At 37.5% G+C, this 19,458-nt stretch overlaps 1 protein-coding gene across 1 annotated transcript in view; it reads left to right on the top strand.

The window, feature by feature from the left end:
- The window catches only part of LOC125467021 (uncharacterized), a 29,211-nt gene extending 13,026 nt beyond the window's left edge, over positions 1-16,185 (top strand). Inside the window, exons 5-9 of the mRNA XM_048562335.2 lie at positions 3,126-3,265; positions 5,864-5,982; positions 9,304-9,428; positions 10,162-10,205; positions 15,701-16,185. Of these exons, the coding sequence (XP_048418292.2) occupies positions 3,126-3,265; positions 5,864-5,982; positions 9,304-9,428; positions 10,162-10,205; positions 15,701-15,919 (647 nt within the window). The 3' untranslated portion in view covers positions 15,920-16,185. The remainder of the gene's footprint in view (positions 1-3,125; positions 3,266-5,863; positions 5,983-9,303; positions 9,429-10,161; positions 10,206-15,700) is intronic.
- Positions 16,186-19,458: the final 3,273 nt, after the last annotated feature.

Raw genomic sequence — 19,458 nt, 5'->3', positions numbered from 1 at the left:
TGTGAAGCATTCCTTCACATTTGAGAAGACAATGCAGGACTTACATATCAAAAGCAATGCAGCATCATTCATGTGTTCACTTGACATTGCTAGCTGTTCATCAATCTGTCACTCAATTACCCAAATATGTAATTATCCACAAAAGGCAATACAAATCTAACCTGACCAATTACCACAACGCCTGGGATATAAGAGGTACAGTTCAGTACTACCTTGTGGCACTTGCTCAGCAACAAGCTCACTCTGTTCAGCCTTGGTCCAAACATAGGCAAAAGAACAGATCCCGAGAGGTAAGGTGTGAAAGTGATTATCAAGATGGCATTTGAACAAATGTGTCAACAGGGAATTTAGCCAAAATTAGGGTCATTATGATTTGGGGAGGAAAATATTCTGCTGGTTAGAATCATCCTGAACGCAAAAGAAGGCGGTTGTGATTGTTGAAGATCTGTCATCTCAGCCTCAGGACATCATGGCAGAAGTTCTTCACAGTAATGCTCTAGGTTCGACCATCTTCATCTGCTTTGTTAGTGACGTTACATCCATCAAGGGTTGTAAAGCTTGCTGATGATTGAAAAATGTTCAACACAATTTGTGACCTCAGATGCTGAATCAGCCTGTGCTTGTGTGGCAAGACTTAGACAACATTCAGGCTTGGACTCATAAATGGCAAGTAACATTCATACAGCATAAGTGCCAAACAATACTGTCTCTAACAAGAGAGAATTTATGCATCTCCCTTTAATAACAGTTAATGCCATCACTGAATTTTGGACGATCAACAACTTGGCGTTATCTTTCACCAGATACTGAAAAGGAGCAGCCATATAAATACTGTGGCTTCAAAGCAGGGGTCAGAGGTTAGGAATTCTGCAATGAATAACTCCTCTCCTAACTGCTAAAGCTAGGCCAACATTATCAAGGCACATGTCGGGCTTTGAGAGAATTACTTCCATTTGTCTGGCTGAGTGAAGCTCCAACAACACACAAAACATTTGATGCCAGCTTGATTGGCAGCCCATCCATCACATTAATCCTTCACTTCGTCTGCTAATAACTAACACACCAGCTGGAAGATGCACTACAGCAGCTCACGAAAAATCTTTCAATGGAACCTTCCAAGGTCTTACCTCTACCACCCAAACAAAAGCATTGAATGAATGACATCACAAAATGATGGATCTGATCTAATTTGTACACCGTCCTGACTCGAAACTATATAGCCATTCCTTCATTATCACGAGGTCAGTATCCTGGATCCCCTGCCCCAGGTGTGCCTACTTCAACCCCGCCTTGAACTGCAGCAATTTAAAAAGAGATCCCACCATTTCCTTCTTAGAGGCGATTAGGGTTCAGCATAAATCTTGGCTTTTCCAGTGATGCCTGCATTTATGCACTAATATAAAAGACAATTCAAATAGAGAGAGCATTATTGTAGATGTTAATGTGACAGCCTCAAAGTGCTTAAATAATTAGTAAATTACAATCATAAATAAAACAAAATAATTGAAAGTTGGGGTCTGCTCTGTACAGGAGGTCTCCTTGATTGAAAGTGCAAGAGATATATTTCAGCCACCATTTACACAGATGTGATGTGTTTACTAAATAATGATTGTTTAATGTGTTTCATTTGGAAAATATACAAAATAGTAACAAAAAGGTATTACAAATCAAAGGAATTTTTAACATGGGGCAATTTCTTTCATCCTAAATCAGGCCCACTTTGAAGTTTAAGACTGCATTGTCCTATGAAATAAAAACATGATAACAATGGAAATAAAGAAGATACCATAAAATACTTCCTATGAAAAGACTTGAGGCTAATCACAAATAAAAGTGTAGACTTGATTGTTTGTGTGGGAAGTACTGCTTTATGGTTGAGAGAAATAGAAGATGAATTATCTAAGGCAGCACTAATACAGTATTGTTAAGCTTGGGCTTCAAAGGTTTGAAAATTGAAGCAAGAAAAATTGATTTGACAGAAACTTTAGTTCTGCAGTTCTGAGGTTAGGAGAGCAAGCAAGTAGAAGAGATTGAGATGGATTATAAATTTAACAATGAAGTAAATGGGGTGGCTCATGGGTGGTTGTATTTGAATTGTAGAAAACAGGAGGAACGTTTAAAGGAACCCTGCTCATATTGATGAAATAAAGCCTCAAAAACCTTCAATGCAGAGCTAAGCAAGTAATCACTTATCAACCTGTAATTTTTTTTCTATCCTGTCCAGGATTATATGAGAGATTCTAGAAGTGACTCATGAGATGTAGGAATAAAATTTGAGTCTCCAGCAGTCTTGTTTTTAAGCAGTATAAGAGTTCTCAAAGAGAAATATGCTGCTTGGCACAATATTGAAAATTGAGCTTCTTAGAGGTATCTTTAGCAATGGAAAGTGTGTAAGAGTTCCTTTTGAAATCAGGTTCAATAGCAAAGCCAGCAACATTAGATGGAGAAAGACTAAGCATTGATACGTCAACACTGAGTGACAAGAAGATACAGTGTATTCAAAAGTTTGGAAGAAACAAAATTTTCATTGAAGCCTGAATGGGATATGTAGAGCAAGAACATAATACTTTATCGATTGAGTTGTTAGTGGAGCAAAGGTTGCAAAAATTACGTGTGTGCAATCTGAAGGAAGATGAGTGATCCAACTCCGCTGTGGTCCAATGTAGTGAGAGGGTTATAACCCATGAGGGAAATGGGGGGAATGCAGTAAAAAAACAGAAATTAGAGTTTTTAAAATTGGTTACATGATCTAAGGCGTAATGATAGAATTCTGCATGAAAATTGACAATGCAGGGAAAAGTACTGACTTGTCTGCTTATTTGCTGTGTAATATAGGGCAATGCCAGTTAGGTCTTACAGCAAAACTTCAAAGAAGGAGCAATCAACGTATGAAACATACCTGCTGAATTCTGCTCCAATGAAAGTAGTTAATGCCACTAGCACAGAAGGCAAAGCAGTTGACATGTCAAGCATTCTTGTATTATTATCTTGAATATAATTGTTATGGTGATAGCAGATTACACTGTGGAATATATGCTTGCGTAGTATTAAACTGGCATAAAAAATTATTCTTTGCAAATAACTGGCAGGTGTGCATTTTTTAAAAATTCTCTCTGTATCTTTAGGAATCCAAATAAATGATGGTCATCCCATCTTCACCGAGGAGTTTGAGCATGGTGTTGCCGTCTTAGGCACCACTCTATTCTTAATGTGCTGTAACACCACTGATAATGGGATAGAAGAAAGCAAAGATACTACAGTGATGGTAACAAATGATGGAATGTCTAGCCTGTAGTAATATGGTCATTGGAACCCAGTAATGTAAAATATTGCTAGCTCCATTAGGGTTTGTAACGGTTAAACTTCTGGAGTAGCATTTCTGCTTCAGGAGCAAACAGGAACAGGTTGTATTATTTTCTCCCCAAACTTATTTGCAAAATCACAATTAGAAAATCTTCCATGTATGAATATAATTGAGTATCATAATAAAGTATATTTATAAAAGAATCTCACTTAAGAGTGGTATTACAGTAAGTTTCTTACCGCAGCTTAAAATAAGTTTATCATAAAATAACAGCATTTTTAATCAGCACTTAGTTTGTCATCTTTTAGAAATGTGATTTTAAATCATTGAATCTAAAACAAAATCCACACAGCTGTATGTTAGTTTATGCTAACATTTTAACAAAACAAATACTTTTACTATTTAAAAACTTTAAAGATATTCCCTAATAGAGAAAAAACTGTTCTAGCTTAATTAGCAGCGCTTCCCTAAGAAGTGCAAATGGACTCAATCACCTTTTTAATCAGTGTAAAAGTTTGTGAAAACTCAGTGCATTCATGAATACAATGCACAAATCAGGAGAGACGAATTACAAGATGGTTATTTGCTATCACCCATTTTACACTCTCACATCGTGAAAATCTACCCCAAATCACAATACTGAATGTTGTCATTTTCTCCCAAGAAATTTCTTGATCCAACTTGATTTTTATTAAAAACAGCTACCAGTATTGTTTAGTCATCATTTTCAACAAAAGATAATGGCTTCTGCTAATAAAGGACTCTGTGTCAAAACAACTAACAGTCAAAATCACTATTTTTATAGTTCATACACCTGGTTAACTCAACTATTTTAAATAAACACCTCCAAGCTTGATTGTGTGCTTATTTCTCATTTGTCCGTATAAAAAAAGAAATCCATACCTTCATAGTTCCTCATAAATTTGCATTTTTCAGTTTCAGTCGAGAGTGACTGTTGCAGAAGGTGATAGCTCTGAAGGATGAATGTTCTTGTCACATTTGCTCCAACCATCCTATAGCTGTCATGGTCTGTGGGTGGAAATTTTAAGAGAACAAGTCTCTCTGTACAAACTCTGTCAGATACCGGTATGACAGACCAGATGTAGTTGTATTTCTTGCAACAAACCTTCTTGTTATCTAAAAGTGGCTGTTCTCTAGATGCTCTGTGGTGGCATCCTTTACCAATAATTATTAGGTAGGCTCAAGGCAAAGGAGGATTGGTGGTAGTGAACTATCTCACAACCCAAACCTAATATCACGTGTCACATACTGGTAATAGTGGCAAATGTCACAAGTACCAGGAATGGTCTTTACTTCTAAAGTTATTTCTCAATACCTCACTAAAATTACCAGTTTTATGAATTCTTAACTGGTTGTTCAAAGATATTATACATATTTTGCAGAATTAGTTTAAGTCATTCCTTTATAAATGGTAAAGCACAGTGCCCAAGTAGTTGGTTTGTTTAGTTTAGTTTGTTCTTGCAATTTATAAATGGCATAAAGTTAAAAAAAATGCAAATATAATAGATAAATGTTTTAGACATGTTTTACCACAACGGACCACTTTGAGTCACAGCACCCCCAATGCATTAAAACAGTCCATACCGGTTCATTTCCTACTTTTCATTTTAGCGGTAACAGCAGTGGCTCAATGTACTTGTCTTTTTTCTCTTCTTTAGCTGATAACTAAGTGAATTATGGGTGATTAGTAACTGATTGAGGTAGATACAAAGAATGTCTAAACTGCTTGTCTGTAACTTGGTTTAATGCATTTTTATGAACCAATATTTCTATCCTGTCTCTCATTTCTGGTGTCCAACCAATTCAATTTCAAGCATTTCCGTTTTAAATGCTGAAGATTGCTGCACTATGTCTGATAGATCATACATCTCTGCAATAAAAAAGTCATACTTTTCTTAAATTAAATCTATAATTTCCACATTAACCGCTTCACATTAGTGATGGTTAATTTACATATTCCTTACTATTATACTTGCATGATTTTTTATTTATAACATGTATTCAGAAAATAAATCTTAAACTTTTCATTTCATCCATTCGTTTCAAATTTAAACTTCTTGACTTTTACTTTATCTTTTTTCATTCTTTCCTGTGAAAATGTGAGACTGATTCCACTAGCCGTTATCAGCACTTATTTGCGTTCAGACCTAAAATTACCATATTTCCTTCGTCAGTAAACTATTGCAATCCATCTCTCCATTCAAGGCTTCCTTTATAATTAGATGTGGTATTCTAGTTGTTATCTCAGTGAAAACTTGATGGTCTCTCACTACATTTGTGATTAGCTGCAATATGTCAACTATACTCCATTTTCAAATTTTTCACCTGTACTTTTTATCAGAAACCTCTCTGGTTGCTGTAGAATAATGCACATTGTTCACCTTTACTTGAAACTTATTAACTTTTCACAGCTAGCTGTTCCATTGCTTCCATTTGCTTATGTGTGATAACTACTGCCTCCTCATACTTCATCACTTAACCTTATCATGTATAAATCATTGTTTGAATGTGAACTTTGGTGCTGTTTCCATTTGACAGGATTCTGAAAATTGGAACAATGCTAAACAACTACCTTGTGTTCAGTCAATTTTTGAGGATCTTATCCACATCAAAGTACCACCTGAGACAAAATTTATTGAAGAAACCCTACATGATAGGTAGGTATCTTCCCGCAAGATATTAAATGTAATTACAAGGTGCTCTCCACTTTGAAGCATTAACTGATAGTCAAGCGCCAAATGCTAATATCTTTATCATTCCAAAGGCCACTTTGCAAAATCTATTGAGCAGTTTGGTTTCTCTTTAAGAATATTAAAATTGCCAATTCAGTCCATTTTGAACAAACGTAACCCAATAATGTGAAGGGACTCATTTAAATAGAATAACAAGGATGACCTCTCAGTGGTGGCAAACTCCAACTCAAGACATTGGCAAAGGCTTAAAATTTCTCTCGCTCTTATCCAACCTTTCTGTATTGGCCCATTTACAGAGCACATCTAGCCAAATTTGCAAAAGGTGTAATAATAAAAAAAATGAAGATGTCTATACCAATGCTATCTGGGTGAGTAGTGGACAGAGATTTGTTGCTGAGGTTTCAGCTGGCGTCGCCACTTTTTCTTTCCTCGTTCTACAAAGGTCAGCTTATCATCACAGAAGGGGAGTCCAGCCCATAATCCAATACTGATATGGTGTTTAAATAATATTCGATAATGTATTTATTTTTATTAACGAAGTTGTGTAAGGATAACACTCATCTATGTTTCCTGTTGCTCCTTGCAACAAAACTACATATGTTGATGTGTATAAATATATTTAAAAAGAGCTGGATGTGCCCAGCAATTCATTTGCAAATATTAGGTTTTAACATTTCAAGCAGCACTCGACATAGAGTAATTTTCATCATTTAGACATAGACATAGAGTCATACTTGAACCAATTTTAAAATTAAAAAATATATTGGTTGTTGATGGGATTCATGATCTTGTGTGAAGGTCCAGAATGTAAAAGAAAATAAGACAGACAATTTGTGAGGGGTAGGTCATGCCTTACAAACCTTATCGAGTTTTTTGAGGATGTGACTAGAAAAGTTGATGAGGGTCGAGCTGTGGATGTGGTGTATATGGACTTCAGTAAGGCATTTGATAAGGTTCCCCATGGTAGGCTCATTCAGAAGGTCAGGAGGAATGGGATACAGGGGAACTTAGCTGCTTGGATACAGAATTGGCTGGCCAACAGAAGACAGCGAGTGGTAGTAGAAGGAAAATATTCTGCCTGGAAGTCAGTGGTGAGTGGGGTTCCACAGGGCTCTGTCCTTGGGCCTCTACTGTTTGTAATTTTTATTAATGACTTGGATGAGGGGATTGAAGGATGGGTCAGCAAGTTTGCAGACGCCACAAAGGTCGGAGGTGTCGTTGACAGTGTAGAGGGCTGTTGTAGGCTGCAGCGGGATATTGACAGGATGCAGAGATGGGCTGAGAGGTGGCAGATGGAGTTCAACCTGGATAAATGCGAGGTGATGCATTTTGGAAGGTCGAATTTGAAAGCTGAGTACAGGATTAAGGATAGGATTCTTGGCAGCGTGGAGGAACAGAGGGATCTTGGTGAGCAGATACATAGATCCCTTAAAATGGCCACCCAAGTGGACAGGGTTGTTAAGAAAGCATATGGTGTTTTGGCTTTCATTAACAGGGGGATTGAGTTTAAGAGTCGTGAGATCTTGTTGCAGCTCTATAAAACTTTGGTTAGACCGCACTTGGAATACTGCGTCCAGTTCTGGGCGCCCTATTATAGGAAAGATGTGGATGCTTTGGAGAGGGTTCAGAGGAGGTTTACCAGGATGCTGCCTGGACTGGAGGGCTTATCTTATGAAGAGAGGTTGACTGAGCTCGGTCTCTTTTCATTGGAGAAAAGGAGGAGGAGAGGGGACCTAATTGAGGTATACAAGATAATGAGAGGCATAGATAGAGTTGATAGCCAGAGACTATTTCCCAGGGCAGAAATGGCTAGCACGAAGGGTCATAGTTTTAAGCTGGTTGGTGGAAAGTATAGAGGGGATGTCAGAGGCAGGTTCTTTACGCAGAGAGTTGTGAGAGCATGGAATGCGTTGCCAGCAGCAGTTGTGGAAGCAAGGTCATTGGGGTCATTTAAGAGACTGCTGGACATGTATACGGTCACAGAAATTTGAGGGTGCATACATGAGGATCAATGGTCGGCACAACATTGTGGGCTGAAGGGCCTGTTCTGTGCTGTACTGTTCTATGTTCTATGTTCTAATTAAATCAAAGTACATTCTCCGTAATGTTATGTTGCTAAAGAAATGGGAGAGACAGTCTGAAATGGAATTGTTTGTGTTCTTTCCACACAGTGTTGATCATATTTTTTGGTGCTGCGTTAATCATTCTGTTCTCAAGTCTAAAAATAGTGAAAACAAGTGTCACAATTCATTTTCAACAATGCCAATGAGCTGCCTTTGGCGTGCAATGGATTAACATGGCAAACCATTAATTCTGAGTGTAAATCTAACTCGAGATTATCCCACGCCTAAACTTTTTCAAATAATCAAAGTAACAAATAACATTTCGCAGAGATCTAATGAAATTTAAATTAAAACATGGAACTGTTTCAACTAGAGATTCACACAAGTAACAGTGGAATTTTTTTTTTGTTTAGTGATTAGCCACCACGTGTACTTGTCAAAAAACAATATGATATAAAATATTGTCAATTTACCTCAACATTCCCATATGTAAGGTATGAAATTTCCTTCCAAACATACCTCTGCCTCCCTCTCCTTCTCCAAAACCTACATTTTGGCCAAGCTTTCACCTGCATGTCCTAATGTGGCTCTGTGTCAGATTTTGTCGGATATTGCTCTTGCGATGCTTTTGAAATGTTTTACAATGTTACAGGTGGTGCATTCATACAAGCTGCTGTTATGTTGCCTCCTGTGTATATTAACACCAAAAGTTAACGCTTTTGGCCAAGCAGAGAAAGAAAGCAATTAAAAATTTTCCTGTGATAATTTCATTAGTAAAAGCATGTTTTATTCAATAATGATTTGTATAGATTTAATATTGAAATTGCATTAACCTTGATCCATTCTAAAGATGTCACATATTATTTAGTGGAGAATTGGGCAGTATTACATGAGATCCTGGTGAGTTCAGATATAACATACCTGACTCCTTACAATCTTACATAATTATGTGTAACTTGTACCTATTGCTAACTTAATGCAGACTACTCTATGGCTATGTAAGACCAGTGCTGCTTCTGGTTAAGACTTGCCATGATTTTAACCCCCACCATTGATAAGTATTAAGCAGGCTGTTTAGACTTGGGTAGTTTGGTGGCAGCACTAGACACCAACTCACCCAGAGCTCAACACACCAGAGGCAGCATTTTATTTTCTGATTTCATTCTACATAGCTTGCTTTCATTCGCCTTCACACTGGTTACCACAGTTTTCTATTTTCTAGACTTAAGAAATACACATTGTTTAAAATACACAACATGCTACAACAAATCTTGGACACTTCTGGAAAGTCAAGGAAATTCTCAGTCCTGGAGGGAAGAAGGGCAGCTACTGTTCATCCTGAAACAGGTATTTTATGAGAACATTGAAACATTTCTGTATAACATATACATTTTTTATGTTATAACCATGTCACCTATGTTCTTATTTAATCTTATCTCACTGGTTACAGAAGGTGAGATAAAGTATAGAATGAAACTGTTAGAAACATGAAACATGCTTGCTAATGTTGTCGTGTGAATCCCATTCTTTTGGAATGATTTTATTCTCAAACAAATTCTACAGGTTATTTGTTTTCATTATTTCATTTCTATGCAGTGGCAGCTAATTTGGTGTCACGACCAGGTTAGAAATAATTTGGAGATTGAAACATGTTTTTTACATTTCTCGTGAGCAATGCCAATTTAATCTGTTATTAGAAATGAGCATGAAATAACAACTGCATATTGGAGCGACCAGTTCTAAAAGATTTTTTCAGAAGCTCACCCATTATGTCTTTCTCTAAGTAGTTCAGGAAGCAGAGGCTTTAGAAGTGGGAACAAACTGGTAATCCTGGATGGGGGTAATAAAATGTGGGGCTGGATGAACACAGCAGGCCAAGCAGCATCTCAGGAGCACACTTGAGATGCTGCTTGGCCTGCTGTGTTCATCCAGCCTCACATTTTATTATCTTGGAATTCTCCAGCATCTGCAGTTCCCATTATCCTGGATGGGGGTAAACTGCTTCTGTACTTGAACTACACTGTCAACAGATCATATCTCTGATTAATCTTAGAAAATTGACTTTCTTACTCTACTCTAGATTCTGAAGATAAAGATGAAGGTTTTGCAGAATATAACATGCAGGTATTCCATCATCTTATTTCTCCCGCATGCTCAACCATGCTATCAAATGTTGCAGGTAACCTGACCGGACAGAAGTAGCATATCAGGTTTGGTGTTGTATATCTTTCAGTGGCTAAACATAATTTCAACATAGAAACATGGAAATTAAAAGTAGGAGTAGGTTATTTGCCAAATCAAGCGTTCAATGTGATCATGGCTGATACTCTGTCTCAACATGAAATTTCTGCTTTGTCTTAATCTTTAATTTTGAATATACTCCATGACCTGGCCCCCATGGCTTTCTGAGGTAGCAAATTCCAAAGGTTGAGGGTGTTCATTTGAATTGCATTTCATGAAACCACTGTCAATGTTACACTAAAATGATGAATTATGTTTCCAGAATTACTACAGTAGAAAATGGGTTATAAATGACTATTTGGTAGCGACTGCAGAAAATGGATCGTAAGTATGAATTTGAGTAGGGGCCTTTTTAGATTTCGCTTGAAGATATTGAGGTACTGTAATTGCCTTCAGTCACTGTTGTGTGGCATCAACAGTGTGTGTAATGGTACAAATGATTCTGAAACATCCTGAAAAAGAGCTTGCTTGTTTGATGTCACATTGTCCATTATTGATGTTGCCATTCTGTATGTATTAAGAATTCACAAGTAGCATGAAAACCAATCACTTAAGGTTTACCTTGCTGACAAACAAAATGATGTTGAAGTAGATTATCAAACTAGCTAATAAAAAAAATTAAGCAGCATCCTCCTTCTGCCAGTGTTCCTGAGAATGTGGTGGAGGCAGAGTCAATCATGACTTTCAAAGTACAATTGCATTTTTATCAGAGGAGAAAAGATACTACATGTCTATAAAGGCAGGCAAGTGGCACTGGTTGAATTACTTCTGCAGATAACAGGTACAATTTTGACAGGTCAAATGGCTTCCCTCTGTGGTTTAACTCTTTTAGCCTTCTATAGCTATCTGGCTTCTTCCTTGCAGTGAGAATTTATCGTTGCCTTCTCAACTCTAAAACACACTCCTTTTCACAAGCATACTGTTACAACATCAGTTTATTGTACTACTGAACAAGTCAGATCACTTAAAGTGTGAGACTGGATGAACACAGCAGGCCAAGCAGCATCTTAGGAGTACAGAAGCTTTGTTTCAATTCAGTTTGTTAAAATGATGCTGAGCTGATAAGACATATTTATATGAGGCTGCAGATTTTCTTTAACAACTGAACAGTTTATTATACAAAAGCAATTAGAAAACTATCTAAATATCAAAGATAAATTAGCAAGATATAAAACACAGTGAAAAATAAAAGTTCCAACCAATTTTCTGACACCATCTGTTATACTCAAGTCCAGAGAAATTAAATCCATAACCCAACTCTTTAGAATTCTATCAGAGATAATGGGAACTGCAGATGCTGGAGAATTCCAAGATAACAAAATGTGAGGCTGGATGAACACAGCAGGCCAAGCAGCATCTCAGGAGCACAAAAGCTGACGTTTCGGGCCTGGACCCCTTGTCCCGCTGTGTTCATCCAGCCTCACATTTTGTTATCTTTAGAATTCTACTCAACTGACTCCTCCTGGGTCCTTCCCTGTCAACTGTGGAGAAAGTTCGATGAGTCCTTTCCAAATCTGCCAATGTGAAATTTTCCACAGATCTGAGGGTCTAAACTTTCCCAGTTCCAATAACCAACAGATTTCTAACCGAGCACTTCTGCTTTGAAAGTTTCACCAAAAAAAACATTCTGCTGATACAACTGGCTGCTGAACTCCCAAAAGAGCAACTAAACTAACTTTGAAACACTGGTGTCTTCTGAACTGAATGTTTAAAAAAGAATTTTTCATCCTCAGGTCTTCTGACCTGGAAACAAAGCCAAGCCCTTGCATGATTAGTCTGCCTATCAACAGTATAGACACTTTTCCATTAACATAGCGGGGTCTTTAAGCACTTCTTCTCTGACAAATATTGGACTTAAGCACTCTTTCATGAAAGCTTATCTGACATTGTTTCAAAAGAAAATACGTCACAATGGAAGCTAACATCAACCTGCATTAATTTTGAAATTCAAATTCCAAAGGTTATAATTAATATATAAAAACAAAGTACCTTTTATCACATTGAACTTTGATTTAGAGCTATCTTATTTTGTTTCTTCAATTCAGTATTACCAAGACTGAATTTTGCCAAGTAAGTCAGACATAATGATTCTAATGGCTGTGCTTAAATTCTTTACTCTCGGTCTTGACTGACTGTGTAATAATATTGAGTTGCACGGCAGGAAGAACACACATCCCCTCTGGCACCTTGTTTAAGGAAGAAGAAACTTGGCCAAAAATACAACTTCTGGTATTAACCCAGTGGCCATTTCTTGGAAATTGGCCACCTGGGCGCAATGCCCGAGAGTTGCTGACACTGTTGGATTGTGCATGAGTGTGATTCATTGCCCCGAGTGCAGGAAGAGGAAATTCATTTAAAATAAAGTCACATTTGAAGTGTATCATTGCCCAACCATGCTAAGCTACAAAACAAGAAAATCAAATTCATCCTACAAAAGATGAATCCCACTTTGTTAGCGATGTATGCTGTGGGAAATACTTTTATAACATCAGAATCAGAAAATCTACTATTAGGAAACAGTATAAATTCAAGAGGCATGTAACTGTACACGTGACAGGGCAAGCATCTAGCTATGTGCATCAGATTCTCTTCAGTGCCATGCATTGCGTAATACAGTTTCTATCAGAACATTGTGACATGAGAACTAAGTCATTGACTTGCTAAGGCACAATTACGCTCTTTCATTGTAGACCAGAATTGCAGAACTCGAAGAAGAAATAGATAAAACAAATGAGGAATTTTCTCTTTACACAACCAAGATTGCAGAGTCCAACCAACAACTTAAACATCTGGAACAGGAGCTAAGAATCCAGGCAAACTCGGGAAAGTTAAGGATGCAGGTTAGACAACCATAAATACAAAACATTGGCCAGTTTTCCCTGAATGTAATTTGCTTCTGTGGAAATCACCATGTTATGTATAACCTGGTATTTAATTTTGCTCTTTCCTGGAGCATCTGCACAGATTAGAATTGACCCAACAGGATTCCTTGTGGAATGGACAGCTAACAGCTGAGTAAGACATGCACAAAATCCAGTCATTTTGACCCCTCATAGCCGTACACCCACTGCATTATTTTTAAATTAAATGTGTCAAGGTCTCAGTAAAAATTTGTAGCTTGGGTTGTGGATGCAGTTGTTCATTTGCTCACTGAGCTGGTTGTTCTGTGGTGTGCAGACATTTTGTTATGCTTCAAGGCAATATCATCAGTGCAACCTCTAATCGAAGCATTGGTGTTCTGCCTCCTTCTGGATTTACACGATTCGCTAGTGTAATTGTCTTGGCGCTTCCGGTTCAGTTGTTTTAGCAGCGGTCTGTTTATATGTGTTTGTTAGTGGAGTTCTATGTTGAGAACCAGGCTGCCAGAAATTCCCTTGCATGCCTTCTGTTCACTTGTCCCAGTGTGGCCACTTTGTCCCTGTTGAACTGATGGCCCTTATTGTCTGTGTACATTGAGACAATTGAAGGTTGGTTGTGTCTTTTTGCTTCCAGCTGGTGTTCATGTCCCTTGGTCATCAGTTTCCTCCCTGTTTGTTCAATGTAATGTTTATTGCACTCACTATGTGGGATCGCCCATCTCAGGTCTCATTGTAGAAGCCGTGACTCAGAGATCAGAGCATACAGTCCTTTTTATAATCCAACCCAAACCGTAGGTAAGATACGTGACAACACATTTGTAATAATCAAACGCACAAAAGCTGAAGAAACCTGCCAAAACCTTCACAAGCATTTCACTAGAGAGGAAGAAAACAAGAAGCAGCTCCTGTTCTTAGATGTAATGGTAGAAAGACTGACTAATGGTGAATTCCAGACACGAGTATACAGGAAGGCCACACACATGGACCAAATCCTGAACTTCAATAACAAACACCACACCATAGACAAACAGAGCTGCACCAAGACACCATTTAAATGAGCCACATTACACTGCAACACCTCAGCACTCTGGAGAATGGAAGAGGAACACCTACACAAAGTTTTCACCGCCAATGGATAGCTAAGAAGCTTCATCTACAGTTGCCTACGAAACAAACAACAGTCAGAGAGCACAGTACAACAGAAGACACCAGCAACGCTTCCCAATATCAAAAATAAGAAATGACTACCAGACTCCTAAGACACCTTAAGATTGTGATTGCACACAAACCTACAACAACACTGCGCCAAATGTTATCAAAGACCAAAGCCCCATACCAACAGTGAACAAGACTGACATGATATACAGAATACCACACAGTGAGTGCAATAAACACTACAGTGGACAAACAGGGAGGAAGCTGACAACCAGGTTACACAAACACCAGCTGGCCATAAAAAGACATGACCAATATTCACTTGTTGCAATACACACAGATGATGAGGGCCATCAGTTCAAATCAGACAAACTGACGATACTGGCACAAGTGAACACCAGACATGTAAGGGAATCTCTGGAAGCCTGATTCTCAACACTGGACTCCATTAGCAAACACACAAATAGACCCCATATACAGACTACTGCTGAAACAACTGAACCAGAAGTGACAAGACCATCACACAGGAGCTCATATAAATCCAAAAGGAAACAGAACACCAATGCTTTGATTTGAGGTCACATTGATAATGTTGCCTCCAAGGGTAATGAAACATCTGCACACCACAGAACAACTGGCTCGGTGAGCTAACAAACAACTGCATTAAGTAACTAGTCAATTCAGGGTAACAACAACTGTGACAGTTTCAAAATACAGAAATATTTTGCAGATCTATATTTTAATTTACCTGGTATGTTTACAAAATTCCCTGTTAAATATCAAATCGACATGATTTTCTCTGAAATAAATGCACTTCTTTTAACGCTGTCTTGTCTCTGAGAAAGCGAGGTCTCTTTCATAAATATTTTTCCCTCATTGAAGAACCATTTTAACATGAACTTGTGTAACAAATTGAAAATGTTCCTGGATGCTTTATCAATGGCATCAGTAAAAGAAACTAGGGCCTGAGACAAAAGAATGGATATTAAATCCAGTGATCAAAACTGTGGTCAGTTTTTTTTTAAAGAAGCCTTAAAACAAGAAAATAAGGCTGAAAGAATTCTAGACCATTGCACATGACTGAGGCATGGAACACCAATACTAGGACTCCGACCAATATATTGATCAGATAAGAATGAATAAAACAGATGGCTCCCTCAAAGGCATTTACCACCTTGTCAAAAGGCAACTTCTCTTGTCAATGCTTAATTTATGATTTGAAATTTTTTCTCATTACAAATTACCATTCTATTCCAAGGAATATGGGACCTATAGAGTTTCTGCAAGTAATGCTTAATGCTGTCTGAAATTTCAGGTCTTCTTCGTGTTTGTTCTAGAATCTCTTCATATGTTTCATTGATTCAGGAGCCTGAGGACAAATGTGAGTCACTTTCGGAAGATTTCCACAATCTGTTGAAAAATCTCTCGCAAACAAGGGACATGCTGTCAATGCTCCACTTACAGAGACGTTGTGTACTAAACAGACTGAAGGAACTGGAATCTGAATTAGCAGGTTTACACAGCACTGGAAAACAGACCATCCAGAATCTCAAACCTGAGAACAGAAGTACTATCAGAAAGTGAAATGTAAAGTTGAGACAAATTAAACTAAGGATTATGTGTTGTGAAATCTAAGTAATTAAAATTTTTATTTTATTTCAGTGTGAGAGAGAAAAGAAATCATACCTGACTCTCTAATTATTCACAGACACTGTCTGGAGTCTAATGCTAAAGAATCCCATTGACTCATCCTTCTTATTCAACCCAATCATCTACCATGGTTAGACACTCACCCTGCCAATGAGTAATAAAATGCTAATCTTCAGGATTAGATTATGTTTTTGGGAAGTATCAACACAATTTACAATGTAGCATTCATTATGCATTGAGTTCCTCCAGTTTATCCGGTTTCTGTTTTTTTAACCTGCACCCAACACTTAGCTTGCGGTTTCTATTGTAACCTTAAGGTATATAATTGAATGAGAGATCATCTATTTTCGATGAGTTTCCTGGTGGAACATGTTGGGTCAACCTAACTTAAAACCATTGCCCACTTTATCATACCAGAGCACGGTCAGAGCTAATTCTGTGCTCTGAGCAGGGAAATTGCATTTGGATGGAGCCCCAATCATCTGACATACCAAGATATGAAAGAGGAGCTGAAGTCGGCCATTTGGCCCCTCAAGACTGCTCCACCATTCAATAAAATCATGATTGATGCATTTGTGTTTCGAATTCCACATTCCCATCAATCCCCAACATTTCCTCGTCTGACAAGAATCTATCTCCCTCCGCCTTAAAAATATTAAGTGATGCTTCCCACCATCTTCTGATATTGACAGATCCACATTCACACATTCCTCATCCCTGCCCTAAAATGTTCCTCTTAATTTTAGACTCGCTCACAACAGGAAACACCCTTTTCACATCCACCTTGTCAAAATTGCCCTTGTGTTGACACGCTTCTGTCAGTGACGCATGGTTCTTATAAATCACTGTGGAACAAGCCTAGCCTGCCCAGCCTTTCCAATATAAGTTAATCCATTCATTCCAGGCATCAATCCAGCAAACTGCCTCCAATGCATTTATATCCTAAATAAGGAGAACAAAACTGCACACAGTTTTCAAGATGTGGTCTTGGGAATGTCTAGAGCATCCTGTCTTTTCTGTTCAATACTCTAGTAAGAAACGGCAAGCGTTTCATTAACATCTTGATCACATGCTGTAACTTCACACTAACATTTGTTAGAGTGCCTAAACGTCAGTTTTCCTGCTTCTCTGATGTTGCCTGGCCTGCTGTGTTTCTCCAGCTTCACACTGTGTTATCTCTGACTCCAGCATTGGTAGTTCTTAATATCTATACCACTATGTAGTGTTTTGTTTGCATCTTCATTTTAATTCCTTACAACTGAAGCAAAACAAGTTAAAATATATTCTGTAGAGTAAAATGAAGTCCTTAGCCATTTCTTTTAAGAAATAACCTAAGATTGAACATTCTAAGCTTCCTGCTGAAATGTGGTTTGTGTTTATGTATTGCACTGTCAACCACTTCTGAAGTTTGTCACCAGGAACACGAAAGATGTCTGCTTTCTAAGTAATTAAGCTTAGAATTTTGTTTTCTTCAATATTTCAAAGGGCCATTTATGATTCAGATTTCAGTGCAGTACATTGTTCTATTTAACTTGGAACACACTTTCCCTATTATACAGTTGTTTGTTTATTTTGGGCTGAGTGCTGCCTCTATTTCTTCCTGACATTAGCCAAGTTGCTCAAGGAACTAAGTACCAAATTACAGCAGATAACATAGCCACACAGTTAACCCATATGAGCCTATAATAAAAGCAAAATACTATGGACACTGGAAACCTGAAGTAAATCCAGAGAATACTGGAGAACTAAAGGTAGATTCTAAACAAGGTCTCATACCGAATATGCATTATCTGATCTAAAATGTCACTTCTTTACACTGTTAAAACTTTTAGTTCTTTCAAGGCAGTGACTTAAAAGGTATGGATTTACGTACAATTAATCAATTTAATCAATTAAAGCCTTCTAATGCATTAACAATTTAACAGCAACTTGGGTTTGTTTGATACATCCTCAACAGTTGTGTGACCCCTTGATATATTTAATTATAAGTTCTGTGTTCTGTGTGTTTCTTTCTCACTTCAACCGATGAAGGTTCTATGTGCTGAGAGCTTGTGCTTTCAAATAAACCTGTAGTACTATAACCTAGTGTCATGTGATTTCTGACCCTGCTCACGCCAGTCCAACACCAGCACTTCCACATCATCAGTTTTACAGCAGCATTTCCAAAATAAGGGGAAACATCATCTGCAATCTTTAAACTGTTGACTGAAAACCAAAATATATTTGATAGTGAAATGGATACAAGACAGCCAGATATAACCAGTTAACTTACATTTATCCTTACTTTATTATTGAAATTTATTCCAAAATTTAAGGTCCACCACACTGAACTTTGTATTCTTGTAAGTTTGATTTGAGTGTGTGTGTTTGTATGTGAGTTGCAGAATTTGGGATATGTGATTATATTTTTAATTATTTTGATATTTTTACCTTGGTACATATTGGCTTAAAATCTAAGCCCTTGCTTCCAGAATCCAAGGAAACCTATCTGTCTAGTTCTTCATAAGCTATATTTAAACAGAAAAGTATACATTGAATTGGCTAATACATTCTTTTACAATTCAGAATCATGTTAGACTCAAATGAGGAGCTGTAAGAGAAGGATGCCATTCCAGCCCTTCTCACCTGGCCATAACAAAGTGATCATGAATATGCCTAGTTAATTGTATTTGAATGAATATATTTATGTTTATATATCTGTCAATGAATGAATGGTATATGCCAAATGTAACCATAACAGCAATGTAACATACTCTCCCACCAAATGTCATGCTTATGAATAAGAAAATAAAGAACTGAAGGGCTGGAACAAAAATGGAAATCGTTGGAGAAACTCAGCAGGTCTGACATCTGTGGAGAGAAAGCAGTGTTAACATTTTGAGTCAGTGGCTCTTCTTCAGCAGGGTCATGCTTATGAATCCTGAATAGCATTCTAAAAGTTGATGCCTTCTATACCATGTTTGATTTTGCAGAGTTGTTCTCTTTCGGATTAAATGTTAAACTGAAGCTCCACCTTTAGAGAATTACACTATTTTAAAGAAAAATGGGGGTGTTATCCCTGGTATCCTGGCTGAAATATCCTTCAGTCAACATTCATAAATATATTATCTGGTCATTATTCTACTGTTTGAGATACTGCTAAGTGTATCCTGGTTGGCACATTTCAATCACAATGCTTTAATAAGTAATTAATTGGCTGTTGTGCACTTTGAGATGGTTATGAAAAGTGTTATATAATTGCAAATCTTTTTTGAAAAGAGGGCCTATTTGGAGAGGCTGCTTTTCTGAGTAAAATCAAATTAATTACTCAGTACACCACAAAGGCCTAACAGTTTGCATGTGAAAGGAGCCATATGTGCACCAAACAAATTGCAAGATATAATTCCAGTGGAATCAAATGTTTTATTGGCAATTCAAGTTCTGCACTCAATGTGCTAACCACCTGGGATTTTGTTCCATGTCTGTTATGGTCG

This window comes from Stegostoma tigrinum, chromosome 32, assembly GCF_030684315.1.
Source record: "Stegostoma tigrinum isolate sSteTig4 chromosome 32, sSteTig4.hap1, whole genome shotgun sequence".
Classification (NCBI taxonomy): domain Eukaryota; kingdom Metazoa; phylum Chordata; class Chondrichthyes; order Orectolobiformes; family Stegostomatidae; genus Stegostoma; species Stegostoma tigrinum.
The sequence above is the reverse complement of the archived record's forward strand: the minus strand, read 5'-3'. Positions and strand labels throughout refer to the sequence as shown.